The 14,914-nt window shown below is 34.0% G+C and overlaps 3 protein-coding genes across 3 annotated transcripts; all 3 read left to right on the forward strand.

The window, feature by feature from the left end:
- The first annotated feature begins 511 nt into the window (after positions 1-511).
- On the forward strand, positions 512-943 carry LOC131648778 (protein SOB FIVE-LIKE 1-like). Its single transcript, XM_058918505.1, has one exon. It carries the CDS (start codon positions 512-514, stop codon positions 941-943), a length of 432 nt encoding a protein of 143 aa, XP_058774488.1.
- Positions 944-9,699: 8,756 nt separating this feature from the next.
- LOC131648780 (uncharacterized) lies at positions 9,700-10,586 on the forward strand. The gene is made up of 2 exons (XM_058918506.1): positions 9,700-10,147; positions 10,552-10,586. Exons 1-2 carry the CDS (start codon positions 9,700-9,702, stop codon positions 10,584-10,586), a joined length of 483 nt encoding a protein of 160 aa, XP_058774489.1.
- A 21-nt stretch (positions 10,587-10,607) lies between these two features.
- On the forward strand, positions 10,608-11,087 carry LOC131648781 (uncharacterized). The gene has a single exon (XM_058918507.1). It carries the CDS (start codon positions 10,608-10,610, stop codon positions 11,085-11,087), a length of 480 nt encoding a protein of 159 aa, XP_058774490.1.
- The last annotated feature ends 3,827 nt before the right edge of the window (positions 11,088-14,914 follow it).

Raw genomic sequence — 14,914 nt, forward strand, 5'->3', positions numbered from 1 at the left:
TCAAATTCAAACCGAAATTTAAAATGATCCAATTTTTAACAAATTGAACCAAACAAAGACGAATTCCACTCAATTCGATTCATTTTCAACCCTACTTTCTATTAAGCTTTTAAAATATTTCTAATACTCATCTCTTTCATCATGGGATTTGCAACAAAAGTTAGCCTAATTTTTCTCTATTTTAGATAGGTACAACTTTTACTACTATATTGAATTCTCAAAAATATTATTGTCTTGTAGTATGTGGAGTGGGAATTATCAGTTATGGTGATAGAATTGCCAAGTAAATTAAATGGTACACTGTCAATTCAATAATGAACCTGCACTGTTGAGATTGGTTCTTTGTCTTTTCTGAGAAACTCAATGTTAAACTTTGGAACAAGTGAATGAGCCTATAAAATATTACTTCCATTCCATCTGATATATAAGAACAAACCCAACTTCCAAATTTGTTGCAACTTCATTTCCCTTTTTTCTGATTCTTTTATTATCCTGTGCAAAAAGCTTCCCTATGGAGCCTTCTCAAGATTTAGCATCAGAAGGAGAATTCAGTGGCACTGAATCTGGATGGACCACTTACATTGGATCTCCTATCCCTAGCGAAGTTTACGATGACGACGACGAAGAAAGCGTAAACATGGAAGACTATGTTGTCAACAAATTCAAGAATGCTCATGAAAAAGTTCATGATGATGATGATGATAAAGGTGAGAAAAATGATGTGAATGAAGAGAGTGATGATGATTCTATGGCTTCAGATGCATCTTCTGGTCCATGTCACCTTCAACTTGTATGTATAAAAAGTGAGACAAGTCATGGCCTGCATGTACATGAGGAGAAGTTCCTCTCAACAAAGAAAGCATCCAAACAGGTAAAGAAGACAAAGTGTGAAGGACTATTCGAGTCATTGGTTGTAGCAGACAGTGCTTCCAGTCATGTTTGAGGGGGGATGGAACAAGGTAAGAAAAATTTCCTCTCTTTTTAGAACATGTCAAATTTAATTACATTCTCATTTATGTTGCATAATTTGCTCAGCTTTTCTGTTCTTTTGGCACAGGTATAGCTGGACTTTGGGCCTGGAAACATGAAGAAGTTGAACCTGGTCCAATTGTTAAAAGGAAGTTAAGTTTGATGGAAGAACAATTACAGCTTATGTGTGGAATAAAATTGAACGTGTGGTCTGAGCAGACATTAATGTTTGATTTTTTTGATTGTTTAGAATTCCCAATGATTAAGAAAACCTATGAGACAAGTTTTTTTTTTTTTTTTGTCGAAATCTTAGTTTGGAACTTCCAAATTGAAAAACGAACACATCCTATGAAATGTTTAATTATAAGTAATACTGTTTAATTGTTTCGAAGTTCATTCAAGATGGACCAGGAGTAGGATTGTCTTTAAATGTACATACACTTTATGTTTTGGTACTCTACTACATAGCTACAAACAAGACAACAAATATATTGTTGCCATTTTAAATATGAAGTAACCTACAAGTTGGAAATCACATCTACAGGGTAATACTCTGTCAAAAGTTATTTCAATAGCCTATATATTGCATCCTATCAAAGCTGAGGAGTGAGGGAAACCAAAATATGGCTCCCTTTTACAACAACTAAGAAACTTTATTCTATTAAATGAGTAGGTTATATGGAGGTGAAAACTAAAAAAATAAAGTCAGTTATATGAATCAACTTCCACCATAATGATCATGCTTCTTTCAAAATCGTTATTCTTTAAATTTTTTAATAATTTTTTTAGTTCTTTCTCTATCTCTGACTCTTTAACTTTTTGATCTATTCTTTTTACCATATAATTTACACATATTCTTTCTACATGTCAAAATAACCTAAATTTATTTTCGATCATCTTTTCTACCATAAATGCTATCTCACACTCCCTTTAACATTATGATTTTTAATCTTATCATGTCTGTGTTAGCATATATCTAATATAACATTTTTATCTTTGCTATACAAAAATGGAGTCAAAAAGAGTAAGATAAAGGGACATGGATCGAATATAAATCTTGCTAAAACACATCTTCATAAAAATAAATGGGTATTTTAGCAAATCTCTGTGGAGTTTGCTAAAATATACCAGCTTATTTTTATGAATGTATGTTTTAGCAACATACACCTTAAAGTGTATTTAACCATTTTTTAGTTAATGTTATTGACATTTATTAATTTAACAAATTTTAATGAAAGTATATTAACATTTATTAATTTAGCAAATTTAACCGACACTACTGTTACATTTTTACATATGATGTATAAAGTATAAATAAAAAGAAAAAAATATATTAAAGTAAGGATAGGTCAAAGCGAGGAAATTTTTCTTTATTTTAGGTCGGTTTTTTAAGCTATATATATTTGTGTGAGACACACTACATATTTATTTAAAAATTTAAAATGTTCAAATTTCTATATTTATAATTAATGTAAGATTTTTTTACACTATCACACTTATAATTTTTTTTCAATAATGATTTCGGGAGTCTATATTTAAAAATTGTCTTACTTAAAAATATATAACTATGTGTTAAATTTTATATCCAATGAACTTTTATTTTGGCGAATTCAACCATGAAAAATTAATGCAACCATTGATATCAATTCTATGACATCAAATATTACTATAGTATCATTAAACTCAATTGTATATTATCATGTATTTAGAAGTAGTAATTACATATTATAAAAAATTAAATTATTAAATTAAAGGAAAAATGAAAATGCACTGTAAAATATTTTTATACTGTCAACCAATAAGAAACATATATCACAATAAAACTCATTTTTAATTTAAAAAAACTGAAATTACATGGCAAATTAAAACTTTTGATTGATTGTATGTATAAAATTATTTTACAGGGCACTATCTTTAAACTATTAAATTAATTGTGTATTAACCTATATTTACAAGTAGTAATTACATATTAAAAAATTAAATTATTAAATTATTTATATTTTATATTTTATATGGTATAGCATTAATTTATTAATTTATGTGTTAAGCTAGCATTAATTCCTTCATATATAATAAAAGAATATATATATATATATATATATATATATATATATATATATATATATATATATATATATATATATATATATATATATATATATATATATATATATATATATATATATATATATATATATATATATGTGTGTGTGTGTGTGTGTGTGTGTAATATTGATTTGTGCACAAGCCCACGTGTATCATATGAGACCTTAACCCCACAATATTCCTGTCTAGTATATCATTACATGTATTACTAGTATCCGATAAAAAAAAAATTCTTCAGTTTGAGTGGTATTTTAAGTTAAATCTATTATTTTGTATTTAGTATATTTAAACTAGATATATATATATATATATATATATATATATATATATATATATATATATATATATATATATATATATATATATATATATATATATATATATATATATATATATATATATATATATATATATATATATATATATATTGATATTAAATAGTTTTCAACTTTCATCTTTAGGTTTAAAACACTTATTTTTTTATTGAAATTAAATTTTATATTATTTTTAATTAGACAAAAATTATGCATAAAAATTGTATTCAAGTCTCCAATCTCGCATTTAAATCATCCTTCAATGTTTTAAATTGACTATATTATCTCCACAAAGCATACATCTTGTCTTATCTCGTATTTTATGACTATATCTAAAAATTTGTATTCTATGACTATGTTATCTCGTATTTTGTGACTATATCTAAAAATTCGTATTTTATGACTATATCCATAATTAAATTAAAAGAAAAAAAAATTAGAGTTGAATCTTAATGTTTACTTATCGTAGTGGAAATATCGTCGGTCTCTCCTTCACATGTCCACTCACTGGTTGATATACTTTCCTACATATCTGGGCTACCCTATGAATTTAGAAAATTCTACAATAAATATGTAAAATGTATCCTATAAAACAACAGCAATGCTATGTGTACACTAAAGTGTACACCTCCACCGTATTCGTGTACGTACGGACGGTACTGTTCATGTACGGACGGTACTATTCACCGTCCATACATGAACAATGCAATATTATATTAATATTTTTTTTAAAGTTATTTATTTATTTTTTTAAATATTATTTTTTTAAAAATATTTTTTTTATATTTTTAAAAAAAATATTTGACAATACCTGCAGATTTACTTTCGGATTTATCTGCATTTGAAATTACCTGCGGATTTACCTAAATTCGTAGGTAAATTCGCAAGTAAATCCGCAGGTATTGTCAAATTCGTAGATATATCCGCAGGTATTGTCAAATCCGTAGGTAAATTCGCAAGTAAAATTCGCAGGTATTATCAAATCCGTAGGTAAATCCGGAAATAAATCCGCAGGTATTGTCAAATATTTTTTTTAAAAACATAAAAAAAAATATTTTTTAAAAAAATAATATTTAAAAAAATGTAAAAAAAAAATTAATATAATATTGCACTGTTCATGTACGGACGGTGAATAGTACCGTCCGTACATGAACAGTGTCGTCCGTACATAGGGTGTAGGTGTACAAATAGCATTATTGATAAAACAATAACGTTGGCAATAAGAATGTAATACACTTGCGTTTGCGTATGAAAATATGACATCATTTTCTTTTTATTTATTTACACGTTTAAAAGTTGTCTATTACAAAAATTTCTATGGTTGACTCAACCCAAAACATTTGCAAATGAGAAGAGAGGTAAAACGATTGAGTTCAAAGAAAAACCTGCAACTGCAACCGAAAGAGTTATTAACATCTTTGAAAGCAACTAGAGCAAACATACGTACCAATTGAACCCCAAATACGTACAGTTGATGGAGATAGTAAGACAGAATACGCTAACATATACTGAGCCTCTCGTTCAAGGAAAGGATAATAATATCATTTTTGTCAAGGTGACAAGTTTAACATATGGACCACTTTTTAACTTTATCATGATACACAAATTCACTTTTGACTGTTAGATCATGTAAGAACGCCAATTTTAGTACAGTTTGTCCATTCTATCTTTAACACTTCTTCCATGGGGCTGCAATCCAAGGTCATGACCACAAGATCAAAATCACACAGTACTTCTCCCTAAAACCATGGGTTCAAATATTTTTTTATTAACATATAAGTGCAATCCAAGGTCATGACCACAAGATCAAAATCAGAAGTTTTTATTTATCTGGTTTAAATGAACCGTCAATCCATCTATTTTATTTGAAATGAGATTTAATCAATGTTTTAAAACTCGAACCGATCATCGTCCTAGCCAAGTTATTGAATCAATGTGTTAATGGTCGGACCAGTGGACCACTGATTGAACTGCAAGAATTTTAATAATGTGAAAATATTATTTTATTTTTCATTTGTAAAATGATGTATTTTCAAAAAAAAAATTGTTAATTTAAAATATTATTATATCGTATAATTAATTTTCTAAAATTTTAAATTTATTATATTATTATATTGTATGATTAATAATAAATAAGTTTAATGAAAATTGTAACGTTGAAATTATAGAATATATAACTGTTTTTTCTTTAATTAAATTAAACATCAAAAAAGCTCATGGTGCAGTTATTTTGAAAGGTTATAGGTCGGATTCTTAAAATTTGATAAAATTTCATTTTATAATTTAAATATTATTTAGGTTATTGTAAATAATTAACATTATTTTAGATATTAATGAAATCAAATTTTAAAACAAGATACAAAATCTTAAGAAAACGGAAATAGGAGATCAAAATTATAATTAAGCTGAAAAAATTAAACATAAAATGATCAATCTGCCAGACCAAGAAACTCACTGATTCATTGTTCTGACCAGTGAACCAGCCGGGCCACACCGGTTTTCAACCGGGTCAATTGCAATAATGGTCTGATGATCTTACTAGACTACTCTATCCTCTGGTTCATGGTCTAACCGATTCGACCGATCAAAACGGTCCAGGTTTTAAAATAATGGATTTAATTCCCCTATTTTAGCATTTAAGTTTTGGTCATTATAATCCACTTTAAGGTTTAAAAATCATCATTTGCTGAATAAATAATCTTGATTTGAAGATGTTATGGTATAGATAGACCACGGGAAACCGAGTCTCCCAAGTTTTAGAAGATGTAGAGGACTAAATGATGGATACGTCTTAGAAATGAAGAGGATCTTGACTAGGCGGCCTTTATTATTCGTTGGATGAGAAAGTCCATATGATCTCAAGACATGCGTCTAAAACTTTGATATAAAGCCTAACGAAAGACAAACGACTAAGATATATGAAATTGTGGTGTTTAGATCTCAGATGTCCTAAGAGATGTTGAGACAATGATCTCTAAACAACACACAATGACAAGGTATATAAAAGTACAATGCAAAAACTTAAATAACACACGTAATTGTTCACCCAGTTCGGTATCAACAATACCTACTCTGGGGGCTACCAAGCCAAGGATAAGTCCACTATATGATAGTATTAGTTTGAAGTACTATGCAAACAACCTCCGGTTCACACGGAAACAACCTCCAATTTATAACCTTCCCTCCTAATCACTACCCATGCTATACTCTTACTTAAGACTCACCTAGGTATGAGGCCCTCCTCAATCCCCCCAATCACAATTGTGATGACTAATTACAAAATATTAGAAGACACACTTCCAAAACACAATCACTCAATGCTTAAAAGCTTATGAATGAACACAAAACTTACAACTCAATGAAAACACCAAACTCTTCTATTAAGATGATATTAGAGAGGCTCACAATAGCAAGACTTCAAAAACCCTAACATAACTTACAACGTAAGTTCCACACAAATACTAGGTTTGATGATTGCTATTTCTAACAATCTTCTGGACTGGACTTGGGCTTCAAATCGCAGCAGGGCACTCCAGAAAATACTCCACAATCTTCTCCATGAAGATATGGCTTCGATCATTAGTTTCCTAAATATTCTCCATATTTAGAAACGAATCAAATATCTTGAAAATAGAGACAATCTCTTATCCCTAAATGATGTGCCACATAGGATTGCATAATATTCCAAAATATTCTGCACCTATACATAAAAACGACTTCAACAAATCCAGTTGTAACTTAACATACACGGTGTCAGATGGACCCTGCATAGGACATATTTCTTGACATGTCTTCTTTAGTTGAAGTGAATAGAACATCTTGTTCAACATGTTATCATAAGTTAGTTTTACCAAACATAATGTCAATCATATCACATAGAATTAACAATCTCTCCCTTTGGCTTGTTTTGGCTAAAATAACTTAACAACCTAATGTTTGAAAATAAATCAAACACAAAAATAATTCTCAACCCTGTAAAGAATACACAACAGAAATTCCACTATCAGAGATGTATCAAAAAAATGAACATGCAAGATGTAACACCCATAATTAGCTAATTATTTAATAAAATTATTTCAGAATTTATTCGTTGATGTTGTGAATTATTGGTATAATTACTATGAGGCATTATTAAATTAATGGATTGATTTAGTTGTAGAAACAATATAGTATTAATTTATTAGAATAATATGAGACTATGCTATATTGGGCTATTTTATGGTGGTGGTAGTAAGAGTGACAGGTGTAGGAAAGTAGGCCCATTAGGAGTTATAAGAGAATAAGAGGTTTGGTGATACAAAAATATTATGTTTATTAGTAGAGAGAAAAGGGATTTGGAAGAGAAAAGGAGGCTACGTGAGATTTTTGTGAAGAGGAACAAAGAAGCAAAGAGTGAGAATCCGACCGGAGAGTAGAGTAACCTTCAATCCAAGGTATGGGTGGGGTTCTTGCTATATAACGGGGTATATGATGGATGATATGTGGAGATTAGATTTATATGAAATTGTCTCTGTGTTGGTATAAATGGGTTGCAAAATATTTGTTTTGTATGTTACTGTCTCTGTCAATTTTATTGCCATATGAAATTATAATGGTATTCATGGAAATAAATATAGCCAGAGTAAATAAATAGCAGACTTGAATAAATAGAAGAAGAAAATATATTGTCTTTTAGCGTTTTTAGAAGTGAATATTAGGGAATAACTTTGAAGTGTTTGGTAGTAGAATAATGTGTCAAATAAGAGACTAATACATAGAGATTTAAGGGACTATTTTGGGAATACTTTTTGTACCGTTATTTTCTTTGTGATATATCATGGATGTTGTGATACTATTATTTTGTTGAAATGCAAAGTTGCAAGAATTATTGTGATGATGAATTACCTATATTTATTGGTAATAACAGTGATATAAGTGTATGCCTAACGACGAGATTTGTTGTTGTTGTTGTTGAGTATGTGAGGTTGCATTTTTCGAGTCACATACATTTATATATTTTGCGACTGCCTGGATTGGCAAACTGGATAAAGGCATACGCCTTATCGATGCCTCTATTAACTGGAAATTTAGCGATGGGGGGTGAAGCCCTGTTGGTACCACTTGCATGTGCATTGTTAGTGTCGCATTTTATATTGCATAATTTATGAATTGATGTGAAGTGATGTGACTTGAATTGTGACATGAATTGCTTGTTGGATATAATGATGTGAAGTGAAGTGATTTGTGATGTTGATACCGTGAAGTGGTAGTTTTATATGATTTAACTCTAATATATTATTTATCATAAAATCAGTTATATTGTTCAATATCTCAACCTTTTCTTGTTGGTCGTTGCCTTTATACTGGTAACGTGCAGGTGATCCGCAGTGAGTGAAGATTTAGTTGCTGATAGTTCGAGTCGATGTCATGCTATGGTACGTAGCACCGGGGGTTGAACGCTTGATTGTTTTATTCCGTCTTAATGAATTATTGTTTACCTGAGGATTATTGAGAATTATTGGGAACTCTCTTTTATTTTAAGTTGTTGTTGATTTTGATGAAGTTGAATACGTTGGAAATGAATTAAGATTTTCTTTCCGCTGCATTATTAAAGTGAAGTTTGAGAACCATAATTTAAGTCTTTATGTTAGTTTATCCTAATGTGTGTTATGTATCAAATCGTTTAACTTGAGCATGTTTTGTTGTTTCGAAGAAAATGTGACATCCTATTATGGTGTTTTAATTATTATACTCTGATTTATTTAATTAATTACCGATGGTAGAAATGGGGTGTTACATTAGTGGAATCAGAGGAGGTCGGTCGATTCGACCAAGTTTTCGAGTTGTAGTTGTTTAATAATCGAGTATTGTTAATTAGTTCTAACCGTTGTTTATGTTGTAGTGATAAGTTTAGATGGCTGGAAGGAATAACGCCGCAATTGCTGCTGCATTGGAGGCTATGGCTCAGGCTTTGGAGAATCATCCGAACATTGGTGAGAATGCTGGATCTTTTAACTTGGGGACATTCCAAAGGGATAACTCGCCTACCTTCAAAGGCACTTATGATTCTGATGGAGCGTTGACTTGGTTGAAGGAGATTGAGAGAATCTTTTGTGTGATGGACTGCACTCCAGCCGCCGAAGGTTCTTTATGGGACTCAAATGCTAGCACTCGAGGTTGATGACTGCTGGCTGGAGACTCGTTAGAGGTTAGAAGCTGTAGATGAAGAAATCACTTGGGTTGTGTTCCGTAGGAGTTCCTAAGGAAGTATTACCCTGAGGATGTTCGTGGCAAGAAGGAAATCGATTTTCTTGAGCTGAAACAAGGAAGTATGTCGGTTACTGCTTATGCTGCAAAGTTTGGTGAGCTGGCTAAGTTTTATCCGCATTATGAGGGACCAACTGGTGAGTTTTCAAAGTGCATCAAGTTTGAGAATGGGTTGTACCCAAAGATCAAGAAGGAAGTTGGGTACCAGAAGATTTCTTTACTTGCTGATTTGATTGATAGTTGCCGAATCTATGAGGAGGACAACAATGCTCATTATAAGATCATTAATGAGAAGAGGGCCAAGCACCATCAGAACCGTGGCAAGCCTTATGATGCTCCAGCAGGCAAGGGTAAACATAAAGTTGCTTATGGTCAGAGGACTAGTGGGGGAGATGCTCCTGCTGGTGTCGTCTGTTTCAAATGTGAGAAACCTGGTCATAAGAGTAATGTGTGTACTGCTGAGAAAAAGAGGTGTTTCTATTGCGGTAAAACGGGACATACAACTCCTGATTGTAAGCACTTCTGTTGACTAAGTTAACTTGTAAGGGTAAGGCTTTTGTGTGGGACACTCAATGTGAAGAAAGTTTTACTGAATTGAAGAAGAGGTTGACGATGGCTCCGGTGTTGACATTACCTAATCTAGGAGAATCTTTTTGGTATATCGTGATGCTTCTAAAATGGGTTTAGGAGGTGTGCTTATGCAGAATGACAAGGTAGTTGCGTATGCATCGAGGCAGTTGAGAACTCATGAAAAGAACTATCCTATGCATGATTTAGAACTTGCTGCAGTTGTTTTCATGTTGAAGATCTAGAGGCATTATCTTTATGGTTCTTGATCAGAAACAAATGAATAAGAGACAATGGAGATGGTTGGAATTGTTAAAAGACTATGATTTTGGCTTGAATTATCATCCAGGTAAAGCTAATGTTGTGGCTGATGCTTTAAGATGAAAAAATTTACATATGTCAACAATGATGGTTAAGGAGTTGGAGTTAATTGAGCAGTTCGGAGTAATGAGTTTGGTTTGCAAAGTGACACCGCAGAGTGTAACGTTGGGTATGTTGAAGATTAACAATGACTTTCTAGATAGTATTAGAGAAGCTCAGAAGATAGATGTGAAATTAGTAGATTCGATGGTTGAAATCGATCAGTCTGAGAATAATGATTTCAAGTTAGATGCGCAAGGTGTGTTAAGATTACGCAATCGAATTTGTATTCTTAATGATGTAGAGATGAAAAGACTGTTTCTTGAGGAAAGTCACAAAAGTAATTTGAGTATTCAACCGGGAGCTACTAAAATGTGTCAAGACTTAAAGAATTTGTTTTGGTGGCCTGGGATGAAGTGTGACGTAGCGCAGTTTGTATATGCATGTTTAACTTATCAGAAGTTGAAAGTTGAACATCAGAAGCCTGCAGGGTTGATGCAACCATTGGAAGTTCCAGATTGGTAATGGGATAGCATTTCGTTGGACTTTGTGACGGGTTTACCTATTACTTCAAGAGGATTTGATACGATTTGGGTGATTGTTGATAGGCTTACGAAGTCGGCTCACTTTATTCCTATTAACATCACTTATCCAGTATCGAAGTTAGCGGAGATTTATATTAGTGCGATTGCAAAGCTACATGGTGTTTTGTTGTGTATTGTTTCGGATAAAGATCCAAGGTTTACTTCTGATTTTTGGAAGAGTTTGCAAGAGGCGTTGGGTTCTAAGTTAAGGTTGAGTTCGGTGTATCACCCTCAGACGAATGGAGAGGACTATTCAGTCGTTGAAGGATTTATTGAGAGCATGTGTTCTTGATCAGGGAGGTTCGTGGGATACTTATCTTCCATTGATCGAGTTCATTTACAATAACAATTACCATTCTAGTATTGAAACGACGCCGTTTGAAGCGTTGTATGGTCGAAGATGTAGAACTCCTTTGTGTTGGCATGAGTCTGGAGAAAGTGTAGTACTTGGACCTGAGATTGTTTGGGAAACTACTAAGAAGGTGAAGTTTGTAACAGCCCGAGCCTTCGGCGTTCCCGGCACTATTACCTCACGATCTTCTCTACCCCCCTCACTAGTAGAGTTTTTTCCTTTCGTGGGAATCGAACCCTGTACCCTGGGGTTCAAGTACATGTTCATTCCATTCCCACTACCAATTGAGCTAGCTCAATTGGTAGTGGGAATGGAATAAACATGTACTTGAACCGCAAGGTACAGGGTTCGATTCCCACGAAAGGCAAAAACTCTACTAGTGAGGGGGGTAGAGAAGATCGTGAGGTAATAGTGCCGGGAACGCCAAAGGCTCGGGCTGTTACATAAAAAGGAGCCTTTTTAATGTAAAACCCCGATATCCGCTGCACGCATCAACCGTGTCGGCCAAACGAGCATGTTACCGGCTTAATCAATAATCCCCCCTAGGTCCGCTTATCGGCTGCCCAGGATATATTGTTTTTGCCTCCCGCAGGAATCAAACCATGTACCTAGGGGTTAAGTACATATTCATAGCAATTCCTGCTACCCCTTGAGCTACTAGCTCAATTGGTAGCAGGAATTGCTATGAATATGTACTTAACCCCTAGGTACATGGTTCGATTCCTGCGGGAGGCAAAAACAATATTTCCTGGGCAGCCGATAAGCGGACCTAGGGGGATTATTGATTAAGCCGGTAATATGCTCGGTTGGCCGACACGGTTGATGCGTGCAGCGGATATCAGGGTGTTACAATGTAACACCCGAGGCCGAAGAAGGCGAGGGGTGGTTGCACCGCATGGAACACCTAGGGCCAATTGGGGCTAGGGTGGTCGCCACATCGGAATGAGAGGATCCTAAAGTCGTGCAGGTATGAGACTACATGGTTGAAGGAAAGTTTATAAGGATTGATAGGTACTACCTATACCAACAAGATGCATCTTCTTTTCGGGAGCCTGTTCCATAAGAACTCCATAGTTAATCGTGCTTAACTTGGAGTAGTATTGGGATGGGTGACCTTCTGGGAAGTTTCCCAGAAAGCATGCGAGTAAGGTCAAAGCATGCTGAAAAGACCCATGTTGGTTTGTGGGGTCAGTTGATCATCCCAAAAGCAGTCTGGGGCGTTACAAATGGTATCAGAGCCAGACCTCTCCCAGTACGATGTGGTTCGAGGACGAACCATGCGGAAGCTGGTGGGCATGTAACACCCGAGGCCGAAGAAGGCGAGGGGTGGTTGCACCGCATGGAACACCTAGGGCCAATTGGGGCTAGGGTGGTCGCCGAATCGGAATGAGAGGATCCTAAAGTCGTGCAGGTATGGGACTGCATGGTTGAAGGAAAGCTTATAAGGATTGATAGGTACTACCTATACCAACAAGATGCATTTTCTTTTCGGGAGCCTGTTCCATAAGAAAACTCAAAGAGTCCTATAAAAGCTCCTTTTGGTTTCATCTCAATTGAGTCTACCATGTTCAAGTTATGAACTTTGAGAAAAAATGACTTTTTGCGATCTTTTGGAAGGACCTGTAATGTATTGGCTCATATCTCTCATGCGGAAGCATTTCTTGACCTTGGGACCAACATCAAAGTTGTAGAGAATCAAATTTCCTTGAGAATGAGCTTTGGTTGAGGAATTTCTAAGAAAGTATGAGGGAGTTATGGCTGGTCAAAGTTTGGTTGACTTTTACCTAGAAACCTTAATTTAGCAACTTTTGAATTTGTTGATTTCTGATCTTTTCTTGATGAACCATGATCAATCCTTGATCAAATGGTGAATGATACTTCATAATGAGGATGTTGACCAAAAATCAGAAGTTTTGACTGTGGTTTGACCATAGTTTGACTTTTAGGTCAACTAGTCGATTATTGACCATTTGAGTTGTTGATTGATCAATCTTATGAATCAGAGATTGAAACATGGCATGAGGACCCTTTGAAGCATATGGGAGGCCATGGGACCCATTTGAGGTCTTAGAACTTGATTTTACTTTCAGAAACACAAAACCCTATTTTAGAGGTAGTTGTTTAGGGGAGAGACTGCATGCTTCCTTCTTGTATATCTTTGAGCATTTGAAAGTCAGGTGAGTAAAAACATCTTAGAATATGATGGGCAAATTTTGGGGTATGACAGTTGCCCCTGTTTAATTTTCTTAAACCTGAAGATGTAGAGTGGTTTGTATGCCAGTCGGAATCTGAAGGTGGAAGAGGTTTGAACACTAGAATACCCAGGAATTTGTCCTAGCTGATGATGAAGGGACTTTTGTCGGAGATGGGCTTGAAGATGCCATCCAGGTGTATGAAGATAAGTCATGTATTAAACTATATCTGAACTGTTTGAGAAGTAGTTTATAAAATGTTGGTCGTATCATCACTGTTCGTAGTAAATGAATTAGATCTTTGAGAGTTGGTCGTGTCAGCACCGTTCGTAATAACTGAATTAGACTTAGGAAGTAGTTGATTGTGTCCACACCGTTCGTGATGATGGAATAATATTCTTAAAAGTTGACCGTGTCAGTACCGTTCGTAATACTTGAATTAGATCCTTAAAGGTTAATCGTGTCAGTGTCGTTCATAGCAACTGAATTAGACCTTGGGAAGATGATCGTGTCTACACCGTTCGTGATGATAGAATTAGATCTCTTAGAGTCGATCGTGTCAGTACCGTTCATAGTAACTGAATTAGATCTTGGGAAGATGATCGTGTCTACACCGTTCGTGATGATAGAATTAGATCTCTTGTCGTGTCAGCACCGTTCGTAGTAACTGAATTAGACTTTAGGGGATAATTGATCGTGTCCACACCGTTCGTGATGATGGAATTAGATCTTTTTGTCGTGTCAGCACCGTTCGTAGTAACTGAATTAGACTGAGGAGGTATTTGATCGTGTCCACACCGTTCGTGATGATGGAATTAGATCTCTGACTGTGTCAGTACCGTTCGTAGTAACTGAATTAGATCTTTGAAAATGATCGTGTCACCACCGTTCGTGGTAAATGAATTAGATCTTGGAAGATGACAGTGTCTGTATCGTTCGTAGTAGCTGAATTAGATCTTGGAATGATCATGTCATCACCATTCGTGGTGAATGAATTAGATCTTGGAAGATTTCGTTCATTTGTCTGTACCTGTATTCTGCAATAGGTGTAGCAATTTATATAATACCATGATGCATGTGTTATGTAATGAGTCCCTCAAAATAAATGAGAAACTTTGTATGTTATGCATGAATTCATTATGAGGTAATGTATGCAATGTATGTTTATGACATATGATATGTGGATATGATTTATGTTATCTTGATTGAGAAAATAAATCTCTA

Source organism: Vicia villosa, linkage group LG2, assembly GCF_029867415.1.
Source record: "Vicia villosa cultivar HV-30 ecotype Madison, WI linkage group LG2, Vvil1.0, whole genome shotgun sequence".
Taxonomy (NCBI): Eukaryota; Viridiplantae; Streptophyta; class Magnoliopsida; order Fabales; family Fabaceae; genus Vicia; species Vicia villosa.

Bases quoted from the DNA above. Each gene is read 5' to 3' on its own strand.
- LOC131648778 (XM_058918505.1), top strand. From the start codon at position 512: ATGGAGCCTTCTCAAGATTTAGCATCAGAAGGAGAATTCAGTGGCACT.
- LOC131648780 (XM_058918506.1), top strand. From the start codon at position 9,700: ATGTCGGTTACTGCTTATGCTGCAAAGTTTGGTGAGCTGGCTAAGTTT. The intron at 10,148-10,551 runs GTAAGCACTTCT...ATTATCATCCAG, and splicing joins GGGACATACAACTCCTGATT to GTAAAGCTAATGTTGTGGCT.
- LOC131648781 (XM_058918507.1), top strand. From the start codon at position 10,608: ATGATGGTTAAGGAGTTGGAGTTAATTGAGCAGTTCGGAGTAATGAGT.